The following is a 17,648-nucleotide window of genomic DNA, read 5'->3' on the forward strand; positions in this document are numbered from 1 at the left end:
CCCACCTGTGTGCCCTGTCAGGTGCTGACAAGGCTGCCTACCTGATGGGGGTCAGCAGTGGAGACCTCCTCAAAGGCCTTCTGCACCCCCGAGTGCGTGTGGGGAACGAGTACGTGACCAAGGGCCAGAGTGTGGAGCAGGTGAGCTGCTCGCAGACCAGGGTGCACCTGGGGACAGCCAGGGCAGGGTGCTCTCCTTGCCAGGTCCCAGCCCAGCCTCCCCACCTCTCCAGGTGGTGTTTGCCGTGGGGGCTCTGGCGAAGGCCACTTATGACCGGCTCTTCCGGTGGCTTGTGTCTCGGATCAACCAGACACTGGACACAAAGCTGCCCCGTCAGTTCTTCATCGGGGTCCTGGACATCGCTGGTTTTGAAATCTTCGAGGTGAGAGCAGGCCCACACCCCCAGGCTCTGTTCTTTCCCGGGTGGAGGACCACGGATGGGTGGGGGCAGGAGCAAACTCTTGCACGGGCCTCCCTTTCCTCATTCACAAGGAGGCCTGCTGAGCCCAGCGCCTCCCCCTGCAGTTCAACAGCTTCGAGCAGCTGTGCATCAACTTCACCAACGAGAAGCTGCAGCAGTTCTTTAACCAGCACATGTTCGTGCTGGAGCAGGAGGAGTACAAGCGGGAGGGCATCGACTGGGTCTTCATCGACTTCGGCCTGGACCTGCAGCCCTGCATCGACCTCATCGAGAAGGTGGGGCCCGGGGCAAGGTCACTGCAAGGAAGGGAGGGTGGGTGCAGTGAGGGAGCAGGAGTGAATGTGCTTGTATGCGAGCGAGTGTGTGGAAGCATGCACGTAGGTGTGTGATTGTGAATGTGAGTGTGGCTGTGACCGCGTCTGTCTGCACGTGTATGAATGGGAATGTGTGCATGTACGTGAATGTGCGTTGGTGAGTATCTGTGAGCAGTGTGTGTGTGTGTGTGTGTCCCAGCACTGTTGACAATGGCCCCTCATGGGTGCGTGTGATTTTGCAGTTCACAAGGCCTTACTGCAGCCACAGTTTCATTGGACCCTGAGAACTGCTCTGGGAGTGGTCAGGGAAGGGCATGTTTGCTTATTTGTGTATTTGATTATGAAACATTACATATATTGCTCCATTGTACAAAGACTGGAAGAAAGAAATATCAAAGAAAATTTGAAGAATCAGAAGTAAAGGGGAAAAAAATGTTTCCCTCAATTCTACCACAAGCTGTATTTTGGCACTTTGGTTAGTTTCCTCCAAATCCTTTATCTTGGGCATCCATTTTCTCTTCTAAGACACAGACTCCTTCCTCATCTTTCTCTCTGAAATGTATTTTAACATTGAACATTGTTGAGGAAGGCACAATGGATCAGCAGATGCTTTTCATGCATTTCTGTAACCTCCTGTTATTGGACATTTAGGGGATCGACAGTTTTTTGCTTTGATAGCAGCACTGAAAGTCTTTATTTCCCCATTTTGCAGGTTAGGAAGTTGAGGCTTAGAGAGGTCTCAGGGCCCCACAACTAGTAAGTGAGGAAGCCAGAATTTGAACTCAGCTACTTTTGTTGACTGTACCACGTGTAAGTGTGTGTGTGAGACCATGGATGCCGGGGGGTGAGTGGGTACAGAGATGCCAGTGTGAGTTTGCACGCTTCTTATAAGCACAGAGGACAACTCGGAGCTGTGAATCGTGCAGAAGGGGGTTAGAAGCCAAGCCACAAACTTCTCTTTCTCTCTTAGAAGACAGGGCTCCTGGGCACAAGTCTGGTTTCCGTCCTTCCTGGCAAATGGCTGATGTTGGGGAGTCTGGGAAGGCTCCCAGAGGGAGGGGCTCTGGGAAATGAGGGTCCAGCCCAGCCAGGGTAGGTTGGCTTGATGGAGGCCCCTCAAGTTTGTTCCCTGTCCCCAGCCACTGGGCATCCTATCCATCCTGGAGGAGGAGTGCATGTTCCCCAAGGCCTCAGATGCCAGCTTCCGGGCCAAGCTCTATGATAACCACGCGGGGAAGTCACCCAATTTCCAGCAACCACGGCCTGACAAGAAGCGCAAATACCAGGCCCACTTTGAGGTGGTCCACTATGCGGGCGTGGTAGGTGCCTGTTGGAACCCCAGCTCTTGATCACTCTCTTCCCTCCTCTGGGTTCCCCCACCTTGGCTCAGCACGTCCTTGGTCTCTGGCAGGTGCCTTATAGCATTGTGGGCTGGTTGGAGAAAAACAAGGATCCACTGAATGAGACGGTGGTCCCCATCTTTCAAAAATCACAGAACAAGCTCTTGGCTACACTCTACGAGAACTATGCAGGCTCCTGCTCCAGTGAGTACTGAGGGACAAGATTCTATAGGGGACTCTCAGAGTGACGTCCCCTGGAGTGACTGGTCCCATGTCTCTCCTAGCCGAGCCCCCCAAGTCTGGGGTAAAAGAGAAGCGTAAGAAGGCAGCATCATTCCAGACGGTGTCCCAGCTGCACAAGGTGAGGCCCAGTCTGGGCCCCGAGCAGGCCTTCACCCCACCAACCTCCAACCCCATCCCTGGCTCCCTGTTCTGTCCCCTGCACCCTGGGCGGGCGGCTGTTAAGACTTGCAGTGATGTTTAACTCCTCTCCACGTGAACATCACAGCAAGTCTGTGCTGCTTCCCGTCCCCATGCTGCCTGGGCAGGGTTTGGCAGGGATGGAGTGGGAGCCACAGGGGCCTGTGGGAGGGATGGGGATTGGGTGAGGGGATGAAGACTTTGGTGACGGTGGCGGGGCCAAGTCAAGCAGAAGAGGGCAAAGTGTCACAAGGAACAGAGTGAAGGACAGACGTACCGAGGCTCACTTAGGCACCTAGCTCGCCCGTCCCCATCCCTAACGGGCTGATCCACTGCGGTTTCCAATTCTGCTTCTCTGCCTTCTTGTGCCTTCCCCCCTCTTCCCACCCCCAGGAGAACCTCAACAAGCTGATGACCAACCTGCGGGCCACACAGCCCCACTTCGTCCGTTGCATTGTCCCCAATGAGAACAAGACCCCAGGTAGTCACCTCAGGGCTGGGTTGGTAGGGTGGGGAGACAGTGGAGGGAGGGGACAGGGCAGACAAGAAGCTGGGTCTTCCTCCTCCACAGGGCCTGCACAGCCTCAAAGTAAGCCCTGCGTCTGGACTATTGGTCTTTCTCCAGGGCGTGAAGTGTGTCTGTTGACCTCTAACCTTTTCCTCTAACCCTCACCATGTCCAGGAGTCATGGATGCCTTCTTGGTGCTACACCAGCTGCGCTGCAATGGAGTTCTGGAGGGGATCCGGATCTGCCGCCAAGGATTCCCCAACAGGCTGCTCTATACCGACTTCAGGCAGCGGTGGGTGTCTCCCGCTCCTCCCCAGCTCCCTCCCCAGAGCCACCTTCTCCTCTGCCCTCCACCCAGGTGGAGGCAGCAGCCTGAGGAGGTGGGAAAGGCACACATTTTAGAGCCAAACAGACAGAAACCTCAATCACAGAGGGGGATGCAGGGGGACTGGTGGCAGAGGCGGGGTGGTGATGACTGACGGACCCTGGGCAGGCATCCCAGTGGGATGTGGTGGTGTCTGAGACCCGGGGATGGCCGGGAGGAGAAGTGAACAGGCTCGGGGTAAATATTGGACGTGCAGCCACAGGTCTTGCTGATGAATTGGATACAAAATAAGAAAGAAAAGACAAGGGTGACTCCCAGGTGTTTGGCCTGAGCAGCTGGGGAGTTGGTGGTAGATTTACTGAGAGACCAAGATAGGATTTTTTTATTTTGGGGGGGATGGGGGAAGAGTGGATTGAGTACTTTGAACATGTCAACTCTGAAATGTCCCTAGCAGATATCCTAGAAGGGAAGTCGAGGGGAAGACTGGACTTGTTAGTCTGGAGCTCAGGGGGCAGGCAGAGTTGGACACAGATGTGGGCGCTGAACGAGGGTTCACGTGGACTAGACTTTGTATAATGTCTGGCACCTAGTGGGCACCAGTCAGTGCTATTAGCTGCCTCACCCCCATTCCCTTTATAGGTTTGCTTTTGTCAGGCTACAGGCGTCCATAGTTCCCTCCCCTTCCAGAAGTAACTGGTCATCCACACTGACCGTTATACACGTCTGTGCAAATACTGTACACATGGGCGCACAGGTGCCCCCATTCTGTGAATTTGTTTTTTCGCATAAGAGAAAGAGATTGCTCCTTATCAACAGACATAAGTCTGCATCATCATCTTTTTTAAAATTTTTTTATCTTTTTAGAGCAGTTTTAGGTTCACAGCAAAATTAAGGGGAAGGTACAGAGATTTCCTGTATACCCACTACCCCCGCCACACACAAAGCCTCCCCCATTATCAACATCCCTCCTCAAAGTGGGACATTCATTACAGTCGATGAACCTACAGTGACACATCATAATCAGCAAAGTCCATAGTTTACATTACGGTTCGCTCTCGGTGATGTCCGTTCTGTGGTTTTGGGTAAATGTTTTCTGACGTGCAGCATCATCCACCTTGTTTTGGCAGTAAAATATCCCACGGTCTCGTAAATGTGCTGTGATAATCAGGCCCCTGGAGGGGTGACTTTTGTGTTTCTAGGGTTTTGCCTTCACTGTGTGGCCATGCCCACCTGACCCGCATGGCCCTGTACACATGTGCCACTGTGTCCGCTTTAGAAGTGAACATGCGGGAACCCTTGCTCTTGTTGATTAGAATTCTCTCCCAAATGTTTCTTCAGTTTGTGATATGCTATATACCATATCACCTTCTTTATATTTTTTGCCTTCTCAAAAAAAATTAAATTAAAAAATTACAAATTAAAAAATTATAAAAGTGCTGCATGCCTTTTGTAAATACTGCAGCTTCTTAAAGAACTTAACTACTGAATGCATGTAAATGCAACCCAAGGTTTTAAAGCAGAGTACACGCAACCCCCAGTGTTATGACATGCCTCTGCCAGCTTGCTCAGTGCACGCCCCTCTGGGGCCTCTGCTTCAGCCTCTGAGAGGCCCAGGAATATTTCCCTGCTACCTCTTCCAGCCTCCTCAGCCCTTGACACCCCGCCCAATGCCCTCCTCACCAGCCCTTCCCTGCTTTTGCAGGTACCGCATCCTGAACCCCAGCGCCATCCCGGATGACACCTTCATGGACAGCAGGAAGGCCACAGAGAAGCTGCTGGGCTCGCTGGACATCGACCACACTCAGTACCAGTTCGGACACACCAAGGTCAGGGCACCCGGGAGTTAGGGCTGACCTAGGTATGGGTGGTCACACTGGACAGGGGACATGTGGGTGGTTGGCAGTTACACCTCACTCCCCTGCCCAGGTGTTCTTCAAGGCTGGGCTTCTAGGCATCTTGGAGGAGCTTCGGGACCAGCGTTTGGCCAAGGTTTTGACGCTGCTGCAGGCGCGGAGCAGGGGCCGCCTCATGCGCCTTGAGTACCAGCACCTGCTTGGAGGCAGGTGGGTGTGGGAAGGGAGTAGGGGACAGGGTTAGGGGTGTAGCCACTGTCCCTCGGCTCTCAGTACCACTAGGCTCTCAGAACCCTGTCATACTGTTCTGTGGGTCAGAGCATCCCCTATGGCTGATTAGGGGTGTCTCTGAAGGGGGAAGGTTCTGTTTTGTGCCCCTCAACCCCCAGCTTCCATTTCTTCACCTCCAAAATTAGGGTAAGAGACTCTGTCTCTCCACTCCAGGCCACCCCAGAGTGTGGTCCAGAGTGGTAATAATGGCACCTAGTGTCTTCCAAGACTCCTAAGTGCTAGGCCCTGCGCAAGGTGCTTTATTTGCATTATCTTGGTTAAAGTACAGGCCAGTGCTAAGAGGCAGAGGCTGCGCTTATCTGTGTCAGAGAGACACACTCACGCTGGCTACGGGGGGGCGGTGAGGGAGAGTTGCGGGGGGTGGGGGAGGCGGGGATGTGAGCCCAGGCAGTCTGACCCCAGGGCCCAGTGGCTTTACCACTCCTGGTATTGTCAGGACAATTGCAAGGGCCAACAGGACATTCATGAGTGCCCACCCTGGAGGCAGACCTGTGTAACCCTGGGCCTCTCCCTGGATCTCATCTATAAAGCAGAGGCATTAGGACCTACTTGAGAGGGCTGTTGGGAGGATCAAATGAGACAACACACTGAAGTGCTTAGTGCAATGCCTGGCCCGGGGTGGGTGCTCAGGGCACATCACGGCTCTTACTATGAAGGGGCAGCACTGAGCCTGCTGGTCACCTCTGGCTGCCCCTCCCCAGGGATGCCCTGTTCACCATCCAGTGGAACATCCGTGCCTTCAATGCTGTCAAGAATTGGTCATGGATGAAGCTCTTTTTCAAGATGAAGCCGCTGTTACGCTCAGCGCAGGCTGAAGAGGAGCTGGCGGCCCTGCGGGCTGAGCTGCGGGGGCTGCGAGGGGCGCTGGCTACTGCTGAGGCCAAGCGCCAGGAGCTGGAGGAGACGCACGTCACTGTCACCCAGGAGAAGAATGACCTGGCCTTGCAGCTGCAGGCAGTGAGTAGGGGAGGGGAAGGAGGGCAGGGTGTCCCTCAGTGACCTGGTGCCCCTGGCATCCCCAGAGAACCCCAGGCTGCTCTGAGGAAATACCCCAACCAGACCCCTGGCTAGGATGGAACTAGCATGCTCTGGGTGCCAATGCCTTGCCTGGATCTTTCTTTCTCTTCCAGAGGTGCCACAAGATGAGGTCTGTGGGCTCGTGTTCATGCTCAGCCTCTCATGGTCCCAACCTCCCCACCCACAGACTTAGTCTGTCTAGGTGTCCTAGTGCTGCCACCCCCTGTGCTGCCAGGGCTTCCCACCACAGCTGAAGTAGAGCCCCATCTCCCCAGCTCTCCCAGTCATGCCGTCCCTGAGACAGACCCAGGCTCCCTTATCTGATTAAGGGCCATGGGAACCCAGGTGGCAGGTAGCATAATAACCAGATGGCAGTGATCAAGGGCCCGGCATGTCCCCAAGTCCACAGAGCCATTCTTTCCTTCAGCAAATACCTTTACCTGTGTACCAGGCCCCCCTGGTAGCTCTGGAGATACATTGGTGGGAAGACAGAGACAGGCCTGTGGTCACAAAACTCACTCTCTAGGGCAGGAGACAGTTATGCAGCCAGGTGGTGAAGTGGGAGAGAACACCAGAGCCCTCCATGGCCGCGCAGGACCCCCCAGAAGAACTCAGCCCAGTGTGGGCATTGCTGGCAGCTGGTTTTGCTCCTAGAGCCCTTGTTGGGGCATCAGTCTGGGTTGCCTCCAGCCTGTCTAATGTTCCCCTCTTGCCGCCCCATCCATCCCTCTACCTGAGCCCTTATCCCACCACACCTGAGCCCATTCAAGGCCAAAAGTGGGTCATAGGCATTCCTTGGTCCCAGAGCCCAGCGGAGCATGGGTGTCAAACCTTTGCATGGACGAATGAATGTTCCTCTCCAGGGCCTGGCCTGGTATCCCTCAGCTGGTTTACCTGGACCTGCCTTAACTTTGCCTCATTCCCTGTGTCCTCCTCCAGGAACAGGACAACTTGGCGGATGCTGAGGAGCGCTGCCACTTGCTCATTAAGTCCAAGGTGCAGCTGGAGGCGAAGGTGAAGGAGCTGAGCGAGCGGCTGGAGGACGAGGAGGAGGTGAATGCTGACCTGGCTGCCCGCCGGCGCAAGCTGGAAGACGAGTGCACGGAGCTCAAGAAGGACATTGATGACCTGGAACTGACACTGGCCAAGGCTGAGAAGGAGAAGCAAGCCACGGAGAATAAGGTGTGGGCCAGGCCAGCTGTAGGGAAAGGCCCAGAGCCTAGGGGCCAGCTTTGGGGCCAGGCAGCTGCAGGTCCCACTTCTGGTTCTGCCAGGCCCCTGCTGTGTGGCCTTGGGCAAGTTTCTTCCTCTCTAGGGGCCTCAATTTCCTCATCTGTCAATGGGGTTCATAGCAGCACGTATCTCATGAGGTAGGTGAGGATTCAGTGTGTAGCTGGCCTTTGCCAGCACTCTGCACAGGGCCAGCGCATAGCAAGTGCTCAGGAAATGCTAGTGAGTGTCATCCATCCTGGAGTGCAAGCCCCTTGAAGGCAGGAACCCCACTTCCCCAGCTCTGCATTGCCCAGGAGCCTTCACCTGCCTCCTTCTATCACTGAATCCTTATGACAGCCCCATGTCGTTCAAAGGACCAGGAGTATTGACTCCACTATACAGGAGGGGAAAGCGAGGCTTGCGGGGGGATGTGGGGTGGGGAGGTGGGAGGAGCTGCTTATTTAGGTTCTCACAGGTGCTCACTGAGGAAGCCAGGACTAGGAAATATCTATCTGGAACACCTGTTGATACCAAAAATAGCTGGTATCTATTGATCTCTCATTCTGAGCCAGGCACCATGCACAGCACTTTGTGAGCATTTGCTCACTAATCCCACAAAATAACTCGAGGAGGACGGTATTATCATCCTAGGGATGAAGAAATTGAGGCTCAGAGTGAATCGACTTGCCTGAGGTCCCCTAGCAGGAAGGGGCAGTTGCTGTGACCTGGTGTGGTTGGCTGCTCAGACCAGAGTGCAGGAGAGACATCCCCATGGTGACTTTGGCCCTGGCACAGGTGAAGAACCTGACAGAGGAGATGGCAGCACTGGATGAGTCGGTGGCCCGGCTGACCAAGGAGAAGAAGGCATTGCAGGAGGCCCACCAGCAGGCCCTGGGCGACCTGCAGGCCGAGGAGGACCGTGTGAGCGCACTGGCTAAGGCCAAGCTCCGGCTGGAGCAGCAGGTGGAAGACGTGAGTCAGGCCCACAGCAGAGGGCTGTGCAGAGGGGCTGGGCCAGCCAGGACAGTGGCTGAGCCAGCCCACCCTGTCCTGCTCCACAGCTGGAGTGCTCCCTGGAGCAGGAGAAGAAGCTGCGCATGGACATGGAGCGGGCCAAACGCAAGCTCGAGGGTGACCTGAAGCTGACACAGGAGTCGGTGACAGATGCTGCCCAGGACAAGCAGCAGCTGGAGGAGAAGCTCAAGAAGTAGGTATGGGGCAGGCAGTAGACCTGACCCCCTGGCCAGCAGGTGGCCTCGTGAGCCTGCACCCCATGCCTTATTCCCTCCGGACTCCAGTCAGTTCCCCATTACTGCAGAAGTTTAAAAGGGAGGGTTGAGAGAGGGGCTCACTAGGGTGCAGGGCGTAGTGTCCTGCCCTCCCTGGACCAAGGGACCCTGACTGGCCTCTGGGGCCGGGGCTTGAGAGGGAACACAGGGTGAGGTCACTCAGGGCTAGCTCTGGGTGCAGAGTGCCTCAGGCAGGGGGTGTGCTGGGGGCGGGTACTGGGGACCCAGGCAGGTTAATGGAAGTTAGGACCAGGGCTGCCTCATGCCCCCCTCCCGTGACTCCAGGAAGGACTCAGAGTTGAGTCAGCTGAACCTGCGGGTGGAGGACGAGCAGCTCCTTGGGGCCCAGCTGCAGAAGAAGATCAAGGAGCTGCAGGTGTGTGGGGGATGAGGGCAGGCGGGGACTGGGGTCAGAGCCCACAGAGGGGACAGCTGCCGCCCACCCATCCCTAGGCTCGGGCAGAGGAGCTGGAAGAGGAGCTGGAGGCGGAGCGGGCAGCCCGGGCCCGTGTGGAGAAGCAGCGGGCAGAGGCAGCCCGGGAGCTGGAGGAGCTGAGCGAGCGGCTGGAGGAGGCCGGTGGCGCATCTGCGGGGCAGCGCGAGGGCTGCCGCAAGCGTGAGGCAGAGCTGGGGCGGCTGCGGCGGGAGCTGGAGGAGGCGGCGCTGCGGCACGAGGCCACAGTGGCTGCCCTGCGGCGCAAGCAGGCAGAGAGCGCGGCCGAGCTGGGTGAGCAGGTGGACAGTCTGCAGCGGGTGCGGCAGAAGCTGGAAAAGGAGAAGAGTGAGCTCCGCATGGAGGTGGATGATCTGGGTGCCAGTGTTGAGACTCTGGCCCGTGGCAAGGTGTCTGCCTCCTTCCTCACCCTGACCTCTGACCCGACTCCAGCATCCTATTCTGACCCCTAGCTCAGATCCTGTACTCATCATAACTCTAAACCAATACTGACTCCAGTAGCCGACCCCTGACCACCCCATACCAATCTGACCCCACACTAGTCTTGACCCTGTACCTGATCCTGAGCACTGACCTATTCATCTGGCACCCAACCCCAACCCCACACCAATCCTGACCTCAAACCCTGGCTCCTAATCTCTATGCCCTGACTCCAGGTCATTTTTGACCCAGCATCCAGTTCCAACTTCTCAGTCTTTGACCTCTGTACTCTGACCTAATACCTGTCCTGACTCTGTTCCTGTCCTAAATCCCAGCACCCAGTCTTGACTCCTGACTTTTGTACCACCTAATCCTGACAGCTGACCTCTGACCACTGTCCCAAGCTGACTTCAGACTTTAGCATCCTAACCTCACTGGCCTTGGGTCTAGTCATCTCATTTCTGATGCCCACCTTTTAAACCATAGTCCAGCAGTAGAATCTCTGACCCTGAACTTGGGCCTCGCTCTCCCTTTGATTCCTGGGCACATGTCTAGCCTTCTAGTTCCCAACCTCGGGGCCCAGTCTCTATGGCAGCCCTAGATCCTGCCCTGTGATTCACAAACTTGTTCTGACTCCTGACCCCGGATCCCAGGCCAGTGCAGAGAAGCTGTGCCGGGCCTACGAGGATCAGCTGAGTGAGGCCAAAATCAAGGTGGAGGAGCTGCAGCGGCAGCTGGCAGATGCGAGCACCCAGCGTGGGCGGCTGCAGACCGAGAGTGGTGAGGCCAGGGGCTAGCTGGGGCACACGGGGGCCTTGGTGCTGCCCCTTGGCCGCCTGACATGCGAGCTCACCCCTTGGCCTGCAGGGGAGCTGAGCCGCCTGCTAGAGGAGAAAGAGTCTCTGATTAGCCAGCTGAGCCGTGGGAAGGCCTCAGCCACCCAGAGCCTGGAGGAACTGCGGAGGCAGCTGGAAGAGGAGAGCAAGGTGGGCTGGCCACTGGCTGCCACAGAGTAGGCAGGGTGGGGACTGGGGCCACCGGCCAGATGCTGAGGTCACTGGGGTCCCTGCAGGCCAAGAGTGCGCTGGCCCATGCCATGCAGGCTTTGCGGCATGACTGCGACCTCCTGCGGGAGCAGCACGAGGAGGAGGCCGAGGCCCAGGCTGAGCTGCAGCGGCTGCTGTCCAAGGCCAACGCCGAGGTGGCCCAATGGAGGAGCAAGTATGAGGCAGATGCCATCCAGAGGACCGAGGAGCTGGAGGAGGCCAAGTGAGTGCCTTGCTGGCCAGGCCATTACCACACAGGGTGATATCTGCACTTCTGAGCGGTTGGCTGGAAGGGAGACGCGGGGGCCATTCTTCTGCCAGCCTCCCTCAGCTACACAGTCCATACCCTGTCTGCCCCCGTGGCCTAGAAAGAAGCTGGCACTGCGGCTACAGGAGGCAGAGGAGGGAGTAGAGGCTGCTCACGCCAAGTGTTCGTCGCTGGAGAAGGCCAAGCTGCGGCTGCAGACAGAGTCGGAGGATGTGACCCTGGAGCTGGAGCGGGCAACCTCAGCGGCTGCTGCACTGGACAAGAAGCAGCGGCACTTGGAGCGGGCGCTGGAGGAGCGGCGGCGGCAGGAGGAAGAGACGCAGCGGGAGCTGGAAGCGGCCCAGAGGGAGGCCCGCAGCCTGGGCACCGAGCTCTTCCGGCTGCGGCACAGCCACGAGGAGGCTCTTGAGGCCCTGGAGACACTCAAGCGGGAGAACAAGAACCTGCAGGGTATGACCCACCCCAGGGTCAGAGAGCTGGTCTGGGGTCATTGGGAGCAACTTGGAGTCACAAAGAGGGCCCTGGTGGGGTCACCCTGGAATAAGGAGTAAATGAAGTGACCTGGGTTGGAGCATGAGCCATAGGGGTGGCCCCTCAGTGCCCTGTCCACTCTACAGAGGAGATCAGTGACCTCACAGACCAGGTCAGCCTCAGTGGGAAGGGCATCCAGGAGCTGGAGAAAGCCAAGAAGGCGCTGGAAGGGGAGAAGAGTGAGCTCCAGGCTGCACTGGAGGAAGCTGAGGTCAGAAGCGGGCCACAGGGGTGGGATAGACACTGACCCGCTGTTTCCCTGGCCTCCCCTCACCCTTAACACAAGCTCATGGCCCCCACGGCTGTACTGCCTGCTCTGCACCCCAGGGGGCCCTGGAGCTGGAGGAGACCAAGACTCTGCGGATCCAGCTGGAGCTATCCCAGGTTAAGGCTGAAGTGGATCGGAAGCTGGCAGAGAAAGACGAGGAGTGCACTAACCTGAGGTGCGGGGTGGGGCCATCCCTCCTCCCCAGGCTAACACAGCCCCTCCCATCCCAACCACCTGAGAGTAGCAGAAAGGAAGGAAGGCAATGTTTGTGGAGCCCCGTCGTGCACATGGACTGGACACCTAGTTTGTCCCTCCTACATGATTTTCTCAGGTCGGCATTGCTGTCTACAGTCTAGAGGTGAACCTCAGAGAGGCTAAAGGACTTGCCCAAGGTTGCACAGTTGGGGTAGAGCCAGAGTTCAGCACGTCTGTCTGCTCTGGAGCCTCACTCTTGTCCATGAACTTGCCCTGATGGGCAACAGGCAATCACAAGGAGCTTTAAACCAGGGAGGGATGAGTCACTTATTCCTCAAATGGGTTCACGTCTCCAACGTTCCCTGGCTGGTTGTAAGAGCAGGTATGGTGTCTGTGCCCACCCTTCTCTAAGGCCACGACCCCTCCTTTCATCCCTCCCTCTCACAGGCGCAACCACCAGCGGGCAGTGGAGTCCCTGCAGGCCTCCCTGGATGCAGAGACACGGGCCCGCAATGAGGCCCTGCGGCTCAAGAAGAAGATGGAAGGCGACCTCAATGACCTGGAGCTGCAGCTGGGCCATGCCACTCGCCAGGCCATGGAGGCACAGGCAGCCACGCGGCTGCTGCAAGCCCAACTCAAGGAGGAGCAGGCAGGGAGGGACGAGGAGCAGCGGTTAGTGGCTGAGCTCCGCGAGCAGGCACAGGCCCTGGAACGGCGGGCTGCGTTGCTGGCCGGGGAGCTGGAAGAGCTGCGGGCTGCCCTGGAGCAGGGAGAGCGCAGCCGGCGGCTGGCAGAACAGGAGCTGCTAGAGGCCACGGAGCGCCTCAACCTCCTGCATTCACAGGTGGGGACAGGGGCTACACAGGGATGTGTGGGGCGGTGGCCTGCTGGCTGGCTCTGAGGCTCTGCTTACCCCCAGAACACAGGCCTGCTGAACCAGAAAAAGAAGCTGGAGGTGGATTTGTCCCAGCTGAGCGGGGAGGTGGAAGAGGCTGCCCAGGAGAGGCGGGAAGCCGAGGAGAAGGCCAAAAAGGCCATCACCGATGTGAGACTGGGCTGGGGCTGTGGGGGGCCTGGAGGAGAGCCCAAAGGGACTTTCACCTCCTGACCGTGCCACCTCCACTCCTGCAGGCGGCCATGATGGCCGAGGAGCTAAAGAAGGAGCAGGACACAAGTGCACACCTGGAACGGATGAAGAAGACGCTGGAGCAGACGGTGCGGGAGCTACAGGCACGGCTTGAGGAGGCGGAACAAGCCGCCCTCCGTGGCGGGAAGAAGCAGGTGCAGAAGCTGGAGGCCAAGGTGTGTGTGGTCCTCCCAGTCCTTTCCCCTGCAGGGTGGCAGGCCTGAGGGCAGGCTTGAGGCATCAGGCCCATCCCTGGCTGCTCACAGGTGCGGGAGCTGGAGGCCGAGCTGGACGCAGAGCAGAAGAAGCATGCCGAGGCCCTCAAGGGGGTGCGGAAACATGAGCGCCGGGTCAAGGAGCTTGCGTACCAGGTGGGGGACTAGGTCTGCCTTGAGGGGCAGCCCTGGAGCTGGCCTGGTCCAGGCAAAACCTGAGTCCCCTTTGCCTGCCCAGGCCGAGGAGGACAGGAAGAACTTGGCTCGCATGCAGGACTTGGTGGACAAGCTGCAGAGCAAGGTCAAGAGCTACAAACGCCAGTTTGAGGAGGCGGTGAGTGCACGGGGGTCTGGGCACCTGGGGCCTAGTACTGGTCAGGATGCCTGAGGTAACCCAGCTTCAACAGCTGGCCCCAGGCTCTGCAGCCAGGTGAGACACCAGCAGCAAACGGCCCTGCTCCATCTCTGGGCCATGGTTTCCCCACTCTTGGTTTTGTGCATAGGCAGACTGCCCCTAAAGGGCAGTGACCCCACTGTCCCAGCAGGAAGAGAGACAAGTTTCTAACAGCTTCAGTAAGAGATGAGACCTAGCTGTCTCTGAAGGGACCCCATATGCTTTCCCCTGACGGGCCAGCTGTGGCACACAGGCAACTCTGGAAGGAGTGTCTCAACCCCTCCTTCCTGCCGTGGTTACTGGTGAGGGGGGAGAAGGGCCACGGCAGGTGGGAGAATTGACGACCTGGAGAAGGCAGCTCCCTTCTGGGGATGGGATGAGGACAAGACTGACTCTCAGTTACCAAAGGGTGATCAGGCCTGCCTGTGCCCCCAGGAGCAGCAGGCCAACACTAACCTGGCCAAGTATCGCAAGGCCCAGCATGAGCTGGACGATGCAGAGGAGCGGGCAGACATGGCAGAAACTCAGGCCAACAAGCTGCGGGCACGGACCCGGGATGCCCTAGGCCCCAAGGTGAGGGGTGGTGTGGGGCAGCACCCTGCCGTCTGTGTCGGGGTGGTGGGGAGGTGGGTGGTGCAGCTCATTCCACCCCCTCCTCCCCTTAGCACAAGGAGTGATGCCCGAGGCCCTGGGCTCTGAAGAGGGATGCCTGCTGTTTGCCCCTCACCTGCCTTCAGCTGAGGCTGCCCCACCCGATCCTGTCGTCTCTTCCTCTCCATCTGCTGAGCCTCAGCAGTCCCAAGCCCTGCTACACCCTGAATAAATGCCAGGTCTGCAGTTCCAGCCGGTTTCCTCCTCATTCTTTGGGATTGGGGAGAGGAGCACGTGGTCCCATAGAGAAAAGTGAGGTCCACATCAGTCATTTAAAATAAAGTTCTTTAATAGTCTCCATTTAATTGGTTTATTTGTTGTTAATAAATTGGCAACACAAGGAGGGGCCAAGGGTGTGCTCTCAGCCAGGCTCCTGTGTGTGTGGGCTCAGGCAGGAGACGCTGCCCTGGGGTAAGGGTGGGGAGGGGCACAGCTACCCTGTGCCCCAAGGGATGGATGGAAAAGGCCCCCCACTTCTGGGGGAACCCCCTGGGAAGAACACAGCGGCCAATGAGCAAACAGAACCAGAGGAGTTAAAGGAAAACGAGGGAGGGAGGATAGGAGGGGCAGACGGGCAGGCTTGGGGGAAGGTAGCATTCTCTGGTATCCCCCACCCCTGCCCAGGGCTCAGAAGCCTTTGCCTGGGTCCAAAGGCCAGGGCAAGCTTGGCTCACAGATTAGGGGAGGGTGCCCATATCTCCCTCCCCACCCCAGGACTGACAGCCAAGAGACTGGGCAGGAGCTCAGACAGAGCTATTTTTAAAAGTCCCCTTACCTCTGGGTGGGCCAGAGCCCCAGGGTTCTGAAGGAAGGGTGGGTGTAGTGCCCCTGTCCTCAACATAGGGATCTTGAGGGAACTGAGGTTCCCCCAATGCCCTGGGGCCCTTAGACCCAGGGGCCAAGGGCTTCTAGACGCTCCCTCCCTCCAAGCCTGTACCTTAAGACCTGGGGCAGGCAGAGAGCAGCAGGGAGGCAGGGGAAGGGTGGGGACAGGCCAGGGCGTGTGGCACGCATACCCACGCTCACCCGCTCTAGCCCTGGCCCAGCAGCCTCCCGAGGCCTGGCCCAAGGTCACTCCTCGGTGAAGTCCCTGTCTATGTCCATGTAGGGCTCCTCAATGTAGCTGACAAGGGCAGAGGGTGACTGGCGGTCTGGGTTCAACAGGATGGACACAGTCTCTTTCCAGTATGAGAAGCTGATGCAGGAGCTCTGGGCAAAGAGAGAGGGGCTAGGGGGCGCCTGGAGGACCCAGGTCGAGCCCAGCACCCCGCGGGGAGGGCCTTGGTAAGGGGATAAAAAGCCGCCTGCCACATGGCCCAGGCAGGGACCACGCACCCTGGATGCCCCTCTGAGGGGCCCTGGGTCTGCGTGCCCGCTGCCCACCCACCACTCACTCAAGGGTGGGGCACTCACGTTCTCCAGGCAGGTGCTGTCTTTGTCCTTGTGCAAGTAATGCTGCTGCCAGAAGCGGAGCAGGTTGTGGAAGTTGTTGAGCAGGAAGCCAGGATACTTCTTGCTGTGTTCCATCCGCTGCAGCAGCCGTAGGTACAGGGGCAGCCGCTCTTTCCGTCGGGCCAGCATCAGGATCACCAGGCTGGTGTTGAGGCAGCTGACATTCTCCTGCAAGGCCCCAGGCCATCCGAGTTAGGTGCATGCCAGTAGCTCCAGCGGCCCCTGGTGGACCTGGGGTGCCACTAGGTAGGGAGGAGGGTATCCCAGGCCCAGACTCTGCAGGGCCCTAGCAGGGTCCACAGGCCATGCCCTGAGCTGCCCCTGCACACATCTGAGGACTGAGGACAGGAATGACACCAGTACTGCCAGCATCCTTCCCCAAGTACCTTCCTGGTCCCTCTCACACCCACCACCCTCAGTCTAGAGTCTACTCCTTCTCCAGAACCAGCTCCTCCTAGGAGAGCCTCCCTCTCCCCGGGACAGGGCAGGGTACACATGTCAGATGCAGTTCTCTAACTTTCATTCAGCAGTAGACTGGGGTGCTGTTTGGAGGGAAGAGGCTCAGTCTGTTTTGTTCACTGTGCATCCTCAGCCCAGGGCTTCGCCTCAGTAAACATTTGTTAGATGAAGGAACAAAAGAACCACCTCTGAGAGCTTTGGTATTACCCCCATTTTAGAAGAGTGCTGTGAACCTCGGAGAAGGGACGACTGCACAGTTATTTACTTAGGGAGGAGGGAGTCAACATCAGGTCCAACCTCAAAGCCTGCACAGCAGGCAGGGCACAGAGAGCACTGAACTGGGAGCCAGAACCCAGTGCCAATCCCAACTCTGCCTTGATATGTGTGCGACCTCAGAGACTTGCTCCCTCGTCAGGTGCCATCTGTAAAATGGGGCACGGATCCCTTATTGGCAAAAGTCCTCAAAATAGCTGGGAGGGTTTCCTTGGAACCAAGAGATGGGTGTCAAGAGATGCACTTCTGGGATGAAGGAGAGATCAACTCTGTTGGGATCTGGGAAGAGGGAACCTGTTTCCAATTTCCCTTCCCTATTCACGTCCGCAAGGCTCTCACCTGGGTCAGCGTCTGCACGTGGATGATGTTAATGAGGCGGAAGAGGAAGGACATCTGCGTGGGCACCTGGGATATGTAGGCAAGCAGGCGGCACTCGGATAGGACTTCGGCAACTGGGGGCAGAGAGGCAGAAGTGTGAACAGCAGGCTCAAAAGCTCATCAGTGGCTCAGGCCTAGAGGCCTCCTACCCAAGCTTCTGGGCAGGCCCCCCTTGGGTTCTGACTCTGAAGCTGGGAGCCCCCACTGTCAAAACAAGTACAGAAAAAGTGGACTGCAGAAGGAACACATCTCCAGCCATTCTGCCACCTAGGCTCAGCTTGCCTTCTCCTTAGAGCCCCCACTGGTTCACCCCACCTTTTCCTTCAGTCCTGCCCAGGGACCACCTCTCCGAGGCTCTCCCCCAAGCTTCATCACCTATGTCCCTCTCATCCAGGCAATTCCAGGCCAGGAGAGGAGGGGTGTTTTTTGCATTTTGCTGGCAAAAATGGTTTTTTACCTTTATTAAAATGTACATGCTCATTAAAGGAAGCATGGGTGACAGAGAAAAGCAAAAGCAGCAAAGAAAAC

General features: G+C 57.6%; 2 protein-coding genes and 1 long non-coding RNA gene across 10 annotated transcripts in view; 1 reads left to right on the forward strand and 2 right to left on the reverse strand.

Moving 5' to 3' along the window:
* The window catches only part of MYH7B (myosin heavy chain 7B), a 41,615-nt gene extending 26,757 nt beyond the window's left edge, over positions 1-14,858 (forward strand). For all 5 annotated transcript variants that reach the window (XM_070588162.1, XM_070588163.1, XM_070588164.1 and 2 more), the window contains 29 exons: positions 22-140; positions 233-382; positions 526-696; positions 1,875-2,054; positions 2,147-2,279; positions 2,360-2,436; positions 2,889-2,976; positions 3,178-3,295; positions 5,031-5,154; positions 5,255-5,391; positions 6,174-6,429; positions 7,429-7,671; positions 8,497-8,673; positions 8,763-8,908; positions 9,276-9,366; positions 9,444-9,833; positions 10,518-10,644; positions 10,732-10,850; positions 10,937-11,133; positions 11,279-11,628; positions 11,796-11,920; positions 12,037-12,152; positions 12,620-13,016; positions 13,092-13,217; positions 13,304-13,474; positions 13,565-13,669; positions 13,752-13,847; positions 14,343-14,480; positions 14,573-14,858. In XM_070588162.1, coding sequence (XP_070444263.1) covers positions 22-140; positions 233-382; positions 526-696; positions 1,875-2,054; positions 2,147-2,279; positions 2,360-2,436; positions 2,889-2,976; positions 3,178-3,295; positions 5,031-5,154; positions 5,255-5,391; positions 6,174-6,429; positions 7,429-7,671; positions 8,497-8,673; positions 8,763-8,908; positions 9,276-9,366; positions 9,444-9,833; positions 10,518-10,644; positions 10,732-10,850; positions 10,937-11,133; positions 11,279-11,628; positions 11,796-11,920; positions 12,037-12,152; positions 12,620-13,016; positions 13,092-13,217; positions 13,304-13,474; positions 13,565-13,669; positions 13,752-13,847; positions 14,343-14,480; positions 14,573-14,584 — 4,679 coding nt within the window. In that variant the 3' untranslated portion in view covers positions 14,585-14,858. The remainder of the gene's footprint in view (positions 1-21; positions 141-232; positions 383-525; positions 697-1,874; positions 2,055-2,146; positions 2,280-2,359; positions 2,437-2,888; positions 2,977-3,177; positions 3,296-5,030; positions 5,155-5,254; positions 5,392-6,173; positions 6,430-7,428; positions 7,672-8,496; positions 8,674-8,762; positions 8,909-9,275; positions 9,367-9,443; positions 9,834-10,517; positions 10,645-10,731; positions 10,851-10,936; positions 11,134-11,278; positions 11,629-11,795; positions 11,921-12,036; positions 12,153-12,619; positions 13,017-13,091; positions 13,218-13,303; positions 13,475-13,564; positions 13,670-13,751; positions 13,848-14,342; positions 14,481-14,572) is intronic.
* LOC139078061 (uncharacterized) lies at positions 4,164-8,601 on the reverse strand. Its single transcript, XR_011530792.1, has 2 exons — positions 8,390-8,601; positions 4,164-7,639 (listed from the first exon to the last, which is right to left on the reverse strand). It is a non-coding gene; the product is annotated as an uncharacterized lncRNA (long non-coding RNA).
* The window catches only part of TRPC4AP (transient receptor potential cation channel subfamily C member 4 associated protein), a 70,174-nt gene continuing 67,355 nt past the window's right edge, over positions 14,830-17,648 (reverse strand). For all 4 annotated transcript variants that reach the window (XM_070588166.1, XM_070588168.1, XM_070588170.1 and 1 more), the window contains 3 exons: positions 17,082-17,194; positions 15,972-16,178; positions 14,830-15,767 (listed from right to left, as the gene is read on the reverse strand). In XM_070588166.1, the coding sequence (XP_070444267.1) occupies positions 15,630-15,767; positions 15,972-16,178; positions 17,082-17,194 (458 nt within the window). In that variant the 3' untranslated portion in view covers positions 14,830-15,629. The remainder of the gene's footprint in view (positions 15,768-15,971; positions 16,179-17,081; positions 17,195-17,648) is intronic.

The sequence above is a fragment of the Equus przewalskii genome, chromosome 21 (assembly GCF_037783145.1).
Source record: "Equus przewalskii isolate Varuska chromosome 21, EquPr2, whole genome shotgun sequence".
Taxonomy (NCBI): Eukaryota; Metazoa; Chordata; class Mammalia; order Perissodactyla; family Equidae; genus Equus; species Equus przewalskii.